Here is a 12,214-nt window from a genome sequence, read left to right on the forward strand (position 1 = left end):
TACAGAGTCGCTGAACCAACAGTTAAGAGAACTGGGTAATTCACCAACTTCAATAGGGACATTACCATACGATTTAGCACCCCACTAAGGGGTATTAATCCAAAGGAAATGAACACAGATAATATGGCTCAACCTAATAAAAGGAGGATAGTGGGGGCTAGCATTGTTGGACAGCAGGTTCAGCCACTCCTTAGAACAATAGCATACCATACTAAAGTGCTAGTTTGATTCCAAGTTGATTTGCTTCAAATTCAGCTCCATGCTGACATGCCTGGGAAGGCAACTGATGATGGCCCTACTGTATGGGCCCCTGCCACCCTCATGGGAGGCCCAGATGGAGTTCTTGGCTCCTTACTTCACCCTATCCCAGACATGGCTGTTACAGCCATTTGGGTGAGTAAGCCAGCAGAAAATCTTTTTCAGAGCTGGCACTGTGGCGTAGCGGGTAAAGCTGCTGCCTGCAATGTCAGCTTTCCCATATGGGCACCGGTTCAAGTCCCAGCTGCTCCTCTTCCAATCCAGCTCTCTGCTATGGCTGGGAAAGCAGAAGATGGCCCAAGTCCTTGGGCCACTGCACCCATGTGGGAGACCTGGAAGAAGCTCCTGGCTTCTGGCTTCAGATTGGAACAGCTCCAGTGGTTGCAACTATTTGGGGAATGAACCAGCAGATGAAAGACCTCTCGCTCTGCCTCTGCCTCTCTGTAACTCTGCCTTTCAAATAAATTAATAAATCTTAAAAAAAAAAAAAAGGAAAATCTCTTTGTCTTTCCCCCCTCTGTTTCTCTGCCTTTCAAACAAATAAATCTCTTTAAAAAAAAAAAAAAAAGAAAAAAAAAAAAAAGAGGAAGGAACCCATGTTTAATCCTGGAAGACATTAGATTAACTGACAGGTACAGAAGGGAAAAGTGAAGAGGTTAGCACTATGCCCAGTTTAATAAATCATAGCTTCTTATTTTGAAAAGGTGACAGGTTTCTAAAAATCTAGACGGGAGGAAATGAGAATGAATTTAATATGCAAAATGTGTGACATAAAGTATTCTACCTTGTAACATGTTGGTTCCCAGTTTGACTTTGCCCTTCGAAAGAAAATACGAAGATTCAGATACACCACATATTAAAAAAAAATTAATCGAAAAGAAACACAATTATTCCTAGCACTAGAACAAAATATAGGTTGTCATAAATAGGATACTAGATGATAATAAACAAAGTCTGCATCATTATAATAAAAACTATTTTTTTAGACTTCTGTACTTGACATTGTCCCTAAAAATGGGCAGACAAAAAAATGCAGCCCATATGAGCAGCTCTTTGATAGTATAGCAAAACTCAAGGCCAAGTATCTGGAGAAATGACTAGACTGCCTACATTTCAGGAAAGTTTCCAGACATTTCTCTCGACTAAACTTTTTGGCCAACTCAGATTCTGCCAATATCTACTTTGTAAATCCAACTTTATATTATATCCAGGTCTAAAGTTTCCCATTTGTCTTTCTCTACAGAGAAAACATAGTGTGTGGTAGAAGAAGAGGAAAAGAAATGAGTAAAACAGATCAAGCTCATATATTTAGAAATTCATTATAGAAGGAGAAAATAAATGTAAGCAATTTTTTACATGTCAGAGATATGGGGGCAGGCTGTTCTTTATTCTTTACTCTTACAAGAGCAAAACATAGCAAGCTTAGAAGAATAAAAATTAATTCTTCCAGCTGTGTTTTTACAGAAGGAAGAAAGTAAGTGCACAGTATAGGTGAAAACAGTAACTGGTTTGGTTAACTGAACATAAATAACTTGTTTGAAAAGGACACAATAGAAATGGTATAAAATAACTTTTATTTACATAATTTATATCTATAGAACATAATGCTTTCTTTAGAACAAGAAAATTTACAAATGACAGATACTGCTTTTTTTTGTCAAATACTTCTTCAAGCAAGATAATATACATGGTCACTTCTAATTCAAATAACATGGTGGTAAACAGTGGATATTAACATTTTTATCTGAGTCTCAACCATTTACCAACAATTAGGCCCTGAAACCATCATGTTGATCACTTTCTAAAGACATCAATGTTCAGAAGGAAAAATCAAGAAAAGATAAATCCCTTCAATCACATCTCCTTTAAGATTTATAAAATCAATTCTTTGCAACATCTTCTTACATTAATCAGACTCAGCATAGGTCTTTCCATCTTACAAGATAAATACACTGATTATGTTTCTCTTTGCCCAAGATCCATTTTAAGAAAAACTAGGATAATTTAGTTGGCCAACTTTATTCTCTAATAAAAGGAATGCCTTCTGTATTCTTTGTACAGTAATTTTATCTTCCATAAAATTATTTTACTGTAGATGAGCAGGAATAGATGTGGACAAAGTTAAAAAATAAATATTACACAGGGATAACAGTCATGGACATCCAATACTCAACATTAATTAAGAGAAGGAAGCCTTTTCAGAATATGAGATTGTTTAGAATTTACAAAAACAAGTTATAAAATAGCAATGTGGTTTACTCCATGATTTTTGTAACATATTAATCACACAAAATAAATAAATGCATATCTATAGAGAATCTCCCAGTTTATACATCCTCTCTTGTGACAAAGTTACTGTAAATTTTACTATAAGGCAATGAATACGAAAGCTCTTACAGCAATCATTTCAACAGATTAGCTTTACTGTTACACTTGCTGAGCCACACTCCTTCTTACTAAGGAGCCTGAAAACTGGCTACCAGTGTTTCAACATATAGACACAATTATCTGGACTTTAAAATATCTTCCCAATAAAAATCTGATCAGTTCATAATGCAATCCACACATCAGACTTTTAGGCACAAGTCATGATTTCAACAACTCATACATAGACACGTCAGCACCACAGGGGTCAAATCAAACTAGGAGCCCAATTCAGCCACGGTTCTCCATTCAAGTACTGTCTGTGGCTGCTTTCCCACTCAAAGGGCAGGCTTGTCTGGCTGCCACGGTGACATCTGGCAAAGCCCAGATTATTCTGCACAAAATGTTTCCAACTCAAAAAGCTTTGCAAATAAAACCACAATCAATCTGCTCTTGGAGAAGTTTAATTTGAACTCCTAAGATTTGCTGGAATAGGTAACAGATAATTATCTACTCTATTTAATAATATGTAAATCATGAAGCTTCAAAATTAAAAACCCTAAATTCATATTGATGGTAATCACTGACTTTTATATAAAGTCTTATTACATTATTTTCTACTTTTAACATCAAAATTATGTTGTGTACTTAAAGGCCTAAGAAGTTCCTTGAGCAGAAATTAATGGTGGAAAAACTATCAAGAAGTAGGTTTTTGTTTTTTTTTTTTAAAAAGGAGTGTGTATGTGTGTATATAGGAGATTGCGTTTTGTATGGAAATTTTTTCATAAATCAACTTACGAGTTTTTCTCACCCATGAAAATCCTGAGATTATTCAAGAAATAAAAACAAAAAAATTCACAGTACAAAGATAATAAACGATGAAAAAAAGTATTCAACACATATACACTACCCAAACATTTTAGTTGTATCATTTTAAATATCTTTAAAATTAAAGAGGAAAAGGAGACAAAATTTGTTAATGCCTCCCTTACCCACAATCAGAGGGATGAAAATAATTAAAACTGACTAGCATTTTAAATAAAAAATTTAAAAATAAATAAGCTCTCTGATGTGTCATTTTATAAATAATAACTTTAAATACTAGTTCTTCAATTAGGACTAATGTTACATCACCATGAATTAGAAAAATACATATTTTTCAGTCAGCCAAACAGCTGATAATAGAAAAGTTTTAATCTTAGCATACTAAAGTGGAATTTCACAATTTGCTTTTCTATACTTAAAGGCAACTGAAAAGGCCTTCATCATCACCCCAAAAAACAGACAAAGAAAAAAAACCTTCCAAAGAGAAGTTCACAAAATGTTAAATACAATCAACCTCCAAAGACGTCGGCACTGTGATTTGTACAGAGATATTTATCCACGACATTCCCAATGTCCATGTGTGCTCCGCACAGGAAGAGTCAGAATGTAAACAAGAGCTGCATTTCTGTCTGAGAAAGCAGGTCCTAATTGCTTGGTACTTCCAAAATGCTGAATCAATCAGAAGGAAGGAACCTCAAGCAATCTTTTCCACTGATTACAAAAGCTTCCAATCAAGCTTCAAGCTCCTTAAATATTCAAAATCAATCTAAAGAAAAACAGACAGTGATTTTTTTTTCCTTTCCTTTTTTGCTAAATACTGCTTTGTTGATGTAACTGAGTCCAGAAATTAAAAAGATAAAAAACCTAAGAATGTCTTATTCTGTTTCATCCACTTCAATGAAGATATCATTGAAGAAATACTCAGAGACTGAGGTTGGCTCCTCCGCAGGTGCCTGCTTCTGGCCACTTTTACACTCTTCTGTCAATAAGGGTTGATCACGAGAGTCCTAAAGAAGACAGTGAAAATAAAAATGCATGATAATCTATAGAAGTGAAATTGACACTTTGAGATATGAAGACTTTGAACAGCACTTGTCTCAATTGTGGAGGAACAGTTTTTTTTTTTTCACGCTGTTTGTTGAACTCTACTTTGTATAGAGTTAATCTTATGTATATTAATTAATAATAGATCTTATTTTTAAAAAATAAGAATGGGAATAGCAGAGGGAGGAGAAAGAAGGGTGGGAGGGCAGGTAGGGTGGGAAGAATCACGATGTTCCTAAAGTTGTATTTATGAAATGCATGAAGTTTGTATTCCTTAAATAAAAGGTTTCTGGGAAACAAACAAACAAAAAGAAATAAAAAGAAAAATGCAACACAACATTTAGATACTGCTAATCATAACCTAAATGGATATCATCTGCTTCAAAAACAATATGCCAATAAATACTGACTTCTAAATATGTTCATATGGACCCAACAATTTAATTTCCTACTATTAAAATTAAGGAAATAATCTTGGCCAGCGCCGCGGCTCAATAGGCTAATCCTCCGCCTGCAGCGCTGGCACACCGGGTTCTAGTCCCGGTCGGGGCGCCGGATTCTGTCCCGGTTGTTCCTCTTCCAGTCCAGCTCTCTGCTGTGGCCCAGGAAGGCAGTGGAGGATGGCCCAAGTGCTTGGGCCCTACACCTGCATGGGAGACTAGGAGGAAGCACCTGGCTCCTGGCTTCGGATCGGCACAGCACCCTGGCCATAGGGGCCATTTGGGGGGTAAACCAACAGAAGGAAGACCTTTCTCTCTGTCTCTCTCTCTCTCTCACTGTCTAACTCTGCTTGTAAAAAAAAGAAAAGAAAGAAACACACAGAAATGAAACACACAAACAATTCATAGTCCCTTAAATTCTTATAGGTGTCAGGACATGTCTCCTAAGGCAAATAAAATGCAAGCACTGCTTCATTCTGCTACCACAAGTCAGAAGTGGGCTTTAAATTAAAGTAATGGTAACTGTGTGTACACGTATGGCTAATTCGATACTACAGAGCTGTAACTTCTTAATTTGATAGCTAACTTTTCAGTATGGAGGGGACGCCATGGGGAGGAGCCAGATGCAACTGCTGTGAAATAATTTCTGATATTCAAATAGCAATTATGATGTTTCCCCAGTTAAGTATGAAACCCAACCCATTTTACACAAACAACAGAGTGGTCACCACACACCTGAGCTGCTGAATCGCCAGCATTCTCAGACGGAGCATTAGCAACAACACCTGGAGATGGAAGCGCATCAGAGGACTCCGCATTTTTTTCCTGGCCTTCATTGAGTGGGGTAGACCTTTTCAAATTCTGTCTTGATACAGGTATAAGAGGTTTTAGGCGCTTCTTTCTATGGACCTGAGTGGGTTCATCAGACTCCAGACTATTTTTTGAACATATTAAAGATAAAAATCCCAAGGGTCTTCTGCCAGGTCTAGAAATGCAAAATTAAAAAGTTATTCAAGAATACCTAGAGAGACACATTGATTTTTTTTTCTCTGAATGACAGTGTCTTTTGTACTTTCTCATCATAGTCCTCTATGAAGATACATAGCAATGACAGCAGGTTTCTTTTTAAAGCTTAACATTAAATATTAAATATCTTTCCCCATTTTAATCTTACATTGCTCTGCCTAGAAAAAAATTAAAACTCAAGTTATTTGAAGCCTGGACATATTTCCATGATTAGCCAGGCGATGTAAAAGTTGGTGGCTTTACCTCAGAAATCTGAATATAGACCTACCATATGATCGAGCCATCCTATTCCTGGGAATTCACCCAAACCAGAAGAAATCAGCATATGAGTTATCTGTACCCCTATATTCACTGCAGCTCAAGTCACAATAGCTAAGATAGGGAATCAACCCAGGAGTCCATCAACTGTTGACTGGATAAAGAAACTATAGTATATACACTATGGAGTTCTACTCAGCTGCAGGAAAAAAAAAAAAAAAAAAAAAAAGGAAATCCTGTCTTTTCCAACAAAATGGATCCAACTAGAGACAATTATACTAAGTGAAATAAGCCAGTCCCAACAAGACAGATATCATATGTTTTCCCTGATCTGGGGTAACTAATAAAGTACCTAAAATGTAATGTATTACAGTAAAATGGACATTTTGAGATTCAATGACTATTTACAGCTCTTGTCTCTTCTGTTGAAGAACAGTGTTTTTTTCCTTCATACTATTTGTTGAACTCTTTACTTAGTGTAGGTTTAACCTTACAATCATTAAGTGAAGTGAAAACAAATCTTTGTAAAAATTAAAAGTGGGAATAGGAGAGGGAGGAAGAAGTGGGAGGGAGGGTAGGGTGGGAAGTATCACTATGTTGCTAAATCTGTATATATACACATAAAATTTGTATAACTTAAATTTTTTTTTAAAATAAAGGGGAAAGAAAAAAATGTTTTTTAAAAAGTTGGTGGCTTTATTCTTCCTGCTGTGTAAGCAGGTCTGGGTCCCAGAAAGATAAGACCAGGTTATACTTGTTTTTGAAAAGTGTGTTTCAAGGAGCTGGCACTGTGGCATAGTAGGCTAAGCCTTCATCTGCAGCACCAGCATCCCACATGGGTGTGGGCTCATATCCCGGCTGCTCCTCTTCTGGTCCAGCTCTCTGCTAATGGCCTAGGGAAGCAGTGGAGGATTGCCCAAGTCCTTGGGCCCCTATATCTGTGTGGAGTACTGATACCACCACGCTGTGACAGGCAGTGCTTCCCAAATGAGTATCTTACTATAATGAAGATCATTACACAGTTGATAGCAGGTGTGGCCCAAGTCCTGCACTCCTAACACTGTCCTTGCTGCTGGTCCTAGAACCACACTTTGAGTAGCAAGTAAGGCTCTGAAGCAATGGTCAGCAAACTGTGGTCAACCAAGCCAGGTACAGCCCAACCTGAATCTCTAAGTAGATTTTACTGGAGCACATCTGTTTGTTTACACATGGTTTATTGCTACTTTTGCACTGCAACTGCAGAGCTGAGTAGTTGTAATATAGGCCACAGTTCCACAAAGCCTAAAATATGTACTGTGTGCCCATTTACAAAAAGTGTGCTGTCCTCTGACCTCTGTTCTAAAACACTACTTCCAAGCTGTTTTCACCCAAACCCTCAGGATACTTCCCGCTGTCTATTTTCAGCACATTTCCAAGGCCAGACAAAACATTTTAAGCTTTACTACTTGAAATTTTAGTAACAACAAAATAGATTTACTAAATACGCCTACTTAAGCAACACAGTCCTTTCCCACCGTTTCCCTCACCATGTAAGCTTTTTGAGTATTGCTGACAAGCCAACAGTTATCAATAGCCCAAAAACTTGCTTATAGACTCTGAGGAAAACCAATGTGGGGGAAGCTGGCTTTGGGCTTAAATTCCACACTTACTCTCACAAATAGGAAACCATGCTTTACTTTGTTGGTATGCCATGAAAGAGAAAAAGAACATATTATTTATCTGGGACTTCAAAAAAGCAAGCTCCAGAGTTATCTCAAACATCAGCCTCTTGTCTCCTACCATCCACCTGAGTATGAGCAGCTCCCATATGGCAGAATAGGTGACAATCAGAATCACCATGGATGATCTGGAAAAGGTGTACAACACAGTTTAAGAGTTCCTATCTAAAACAGCCGTCGTAGCAGCACTTAAGAGTCTGGATGTCTGCAGTGAATGCTTATCGGGAATATCTCTGTACTCCCAACTGCTGAAACTTCTTCCCTTTCCGTTCCTGGTACAGACTGGGTTTCTAAAATGCCATCACAGTGCTAGATTTCATCTTTACAGATACACCTAAGTTGTAGCCATTTCATGTACTTCATATTTATACACTGAGAAAGAGAGACGGAGAGAGAGAAGCTTGCACTGAAGGTTGTCTTGTGGTACCTGGACAGTGGCGGCTTTGTGGCAGGTGCCCTGCTCTCCATCTGCTGAGACGTACAAGCAGCATCAGTCCTTCCTTCCTTATCAGACACTGTTGTCTCAACCTGAGGTAACTGAGGCACACTTTTCTCTCCAAGTGTATGGCCAATGTTATCAACAGTTCTAGATCCTATACTTTGCAGAGTTGATTCACGGTGTTCCTTTTGAGGTTCTGGACTCAACGTGCTTCCTATGGTAGGAGAAATATCTTGACCCTTGTAAGACTTCCCTTAAAAAAAAAACAAACCGGAAGGCAAACAGTAAGCACATACATCGAAATAATGCAATTTAATCACAGTATTGGAAGGGCCACTCTATGATAAACCTACCCTAAAAAGATTAGGCTAAATTATAATTAGTGGAGTTACTAGAACTATTAATATAACTGGTAAAAAATTTGCAACAGCCTCTGTAGTCAGATATAAAATAGTCATATCACAATATCTTGCCTATAAAATCTTTTTCTATGAATATTTCTTGAATTTGATGATGATGTTCTAAAAATCTAGGGCTATTATAATATAGAAACACTAACCCAAAGCAGAGGCAGTAATTCCATGGCCACATGGAAAAATTAGGCCCATAGAATCTCAAACACTTAAAGAGGCCTTAAATAGTATTTTAAAAACCTTGAAAAGCATTTAATTAGCACAAAACATGGAGAAATTTCTCGTTAAATTAAAAAAAATTTTTTTCCTTTAAGATAGCTGCTTTTCAGGCCTAGTCCCAGTGGAAATTTTCTAGCAGAGTAAAGGGGGAATGGAGTTGGCAAGTATACCCACTGAAACAAACAACCCAATTACAGATGCGATGGAACACATTGACTAGCATTTCAGTGCACTGTGATTTGTCAAATGCTTTTACAGGACAGGAAGAGATGGGAGAAATATTGGACATTATTAGAAAACAGAAACTCCAATCACGTGTCAGTTTCACAGTCCCAGTTGCGACAACTGAGGTAAAATCTGTGACAATGTTGTAAAGAATGAGAACCACCAAGGTTATTGAACCTTCCCATGGTTAACTCTGTTAAATGTCATTACCAACTTCTTTTTAATTCACAAGTGGCATTGTCACAGTTAAGCAATGGCTAAAGATGAGAATGATAAGCTTAAGGCACATTAAGTTTGAAAGAAAAGAGAAATAACACCATAAAAAATTGATAACAAGTGTATAAAATACAGGATAAATATGTCTGGTTGTCTTATTTATGAGGGAACTGGACCCTAAATGGTTTAATATCCTTGAGAGAGTTTATTCTAACATCCTTTGGGCTTCCATAGGTGACTTAAGCCTGAAAAGATGTCTGGCTCTAAGTGAATTTTCAGGTAATGGTAAGTACCGATTTAAACATTCCTTCATCTTCAACTAAAAGGCAGTTGTTGAAGGGAAGAAATGCTGAGAATAAAAGAATCACTCTCAGAGAAAATACATCAAAAATATTCAGGGGTATTCAGCAACATTCAATCATGTTAAAATTTACTTCACTCACCTGCTTCCTCAAAAACATTTATTAATTCCTTTGAACATACCTGTTTTAAGAAAATTTACAAAAAACATTAGAAATCCATTTATTACATAAAATTTTAAGTCTTTCCTTCTTTAAGAAAGCATGCCATCTCTCAGAAAGCTCTAGAGTCAGACATGTATTACAGGAGGCATACTTACCAAATGTTGATGGAAAAGACACTGCTACCATTAATTAAACTGTTCCAGAGTCCAGTAAAAAGACAGTTGTTAAGTGTCCTTTATTTATTTCATTTGAGAGACAGTTCTCATCCACTGATTTACTACCCAAATGTCTGGAAGCCAGAACTCAAGTCAGGTTTTCTATGTAGGTGGAAGGGATACAACTACTTGAGCTATCACCTGCTGCCTCCCAAGATACACACTAGCAGGAAGACAGAATCAGGGGCAGAGCCAGGGCTTGAAACCAGGCAAGTCCACTCAAAGTGGCACCTTGGGGCCGGCACCGAGGCTCACTTGGCTAATCCTCCGCCTGTGGCACCAGTATCCCATATGGGTGCCGGGTTCTAGTCCCAGCTGCTCCTCTTCCAGTCCAGCTCTCTGCTGTGGCCCAGGAGGGCAACGGAGGATGGCCCAAGTGCTTGGGCACCTGCACCCCTGTGGGAGACCAGGAAGAAGCACCTGGCTCCTGGCTTCGGATCAGCGCAGCGCCGGCTGTAGCAGCCATTTGGGGGGTGAACCAACAGAAGGAAGACCTTTCTCTCTCTTTCTCTCACTGTCTGTCAAATAAAAAAAAAATTTTTTTTAAAAGTGGCATCTTACCCACTGTACCAAATGCCTGCCCCTCAAATGCTTTTTATGAATCAAGCCTAACCAGTTAACCAGTCTCACGTAACATCAGTGTATAAATTCCATATGAAATGTTACAGACCACCCCATACTGGAGTGCCAGTCTGAGCCTTTCCTCTGACCCAGCTCCCTGCTAATGTGCACTCTGAGAGGCAGGACACAGTGGTCCAAGTAGGTGGGCTGGGATCACCAACAGGGGAGGTCCAGATGAGGTCCTGGCTCTTGGCTTCCATCTGCCCAAGTCCCATCTGTTGAAGATGGAAGATCTTTCTCTCTGTCACTCTACTTTACAAATAAATAAACTTTAATGAAAAAAGATATCACAGTCACTAAGAGTTTGTTTCAGGAATGCAGAAAACACACAGTATTACACAGTCTATACAATTCAACAGCTCTGAGGAGAAAAGTCCTATCTCTTTATAGAAAAGGTGTCCAACAATACTCAATCTTGAAAAAAACTGAGTGAAATAGGATTACCATTTTCTTCACATCATAATATGTATCCATCACAGTCTGAAAGTGAGTATTTTACTTACTAAACATTGGAAGTACTCCCACTGACACCAGGAACAAAGAAAAGATGTCCAATAATGGGACTATTAACATTTTAAGTTATTTGAATACAATTTTTAGAAAGGAGAAAGAAATTAGAGCTTTAAAAAGTAGAAGAGAAAAAACTAAAACTACATATGCAGATGAAATGACTGCTTACCTATAAAACTCAAGAGAGTTAACTGAAAAACAGCTGCACACAATGAGGAAATTTAGTAAGCACTTCAGATAGAAAATAATTGTTCGGAGCCAGCATTATGGCATAGTGGGTTAGGCTGCTAGAAACTTTTATTTTATTTTATAAAAGATTTATTTATTTGGGGCCGGCGCCGCGGCTCAATAGACTAATCCTCCGCCTTGCGGTGCCGGCACACCGGGTTCTAGTCCCGGTCGGGGCGCCGGATTCTGTCCCGGTTGCCCCTCTTCCAGGCCAGCTTTCTGCTGTGGCCCAGAAGTGCAGTGGAGGATGGCCCAAGTGCTTGGGCCCTGCACCCCATGGGAGACCAGGATAAACACCTGGCTCCTGCCTTTGGATCAGCGCGGTGCGCTGGTCGCAGCGTGCCAGCCGTGGCAGCCATTAGAGAGTGAACCAACAGCAAAGGAAGACCTTTCTCTATGTCTCTCTCTCTCACTGTCCACTCTGCCTGTCAAAAAAAAAAAAGGTAATATATCAAAAAAAATAAAAGATTTATTTGAAAGGTAGAGTTACTGAGAGGCGCGCAACACGCGTGCACACACACACACACACACACACACAGAAAGAAGAGAAGTCTTCCATCCGCTGATTCACTCCCCAATTGGCTGCAACAGCCAGAGCTGCGCTGATCTGAAACCAGGAGCCAGGAGCTTCTTCTGGGTCTCCCAGACGGATGCAGGGGCCCAAGGACTTGGGCCATCTTCTACTGCTTTCCGGGGCCATAGCAAGGAGCTGGATTAGAAGTAGAACAGCT

General features: G+C 38.7%; 1 protein-coding gene across 11 annotated transcripts in view; it reads right to left on the reverse strand.

The window, feature by feature from the left end:
* Positions 1 to 1,813: 1,813 nt before the first annotated feature.
* BDP1 (BDP1 general transcription factor IIIB subunit) overlaps positions 1,814 to 12,214 on the reverse strand; it is a 107,299-nt gene continuing 96,898 nt past the window's right edge. For all 11 annotated transcript variants that reach the window (XR_016220069.1, XR_007914355.3, XM_089312588.1 and 8 more), the window contains exons 36-39: positions 9,889 to 9,928; positions 8,361 to 8,625; positions 5,667 to 5,916; positions 1,814 to 4,454 (exon numbers count right to left, since the gene is read on the reverse strand). Coding sequence is in view for 9 of the 11 variants with exons in the window: in XM_089312588.1 (XP_089168714.1) it covers positions 4,323 to 4,454; positions 5,667 to 5,916; positions 8,361 to 8,625; positions 9,889 to 9,928 (687 nt within the window). In the remaining 2 variants the exon portion in view is untranslated. The remainder of the gene's footprint in view (positions 4,455 to 5,666; positions 5,917 to 8,360; positions 8,626 to 9,888; positions 9,929 to 12,214) is intronic.

Source organism: Oryctolagus cuniculus, chromosome 14 (genome assembly GCF_051225735.1).
Source record: "Oryctolagus cuniculus isolate XC-2025 breed Fujian yellow rabbit chromosome 14, ASM5122573v1, whole genome shotgun sequence".
Taxonomy (NCBI): domain Eukaryota; kingdom Metazoa; phylum Chordata; class Mammalia; order Lagomorpha; family Leporidae; genus Oryctolagus; species Oryctolagus cuniculus.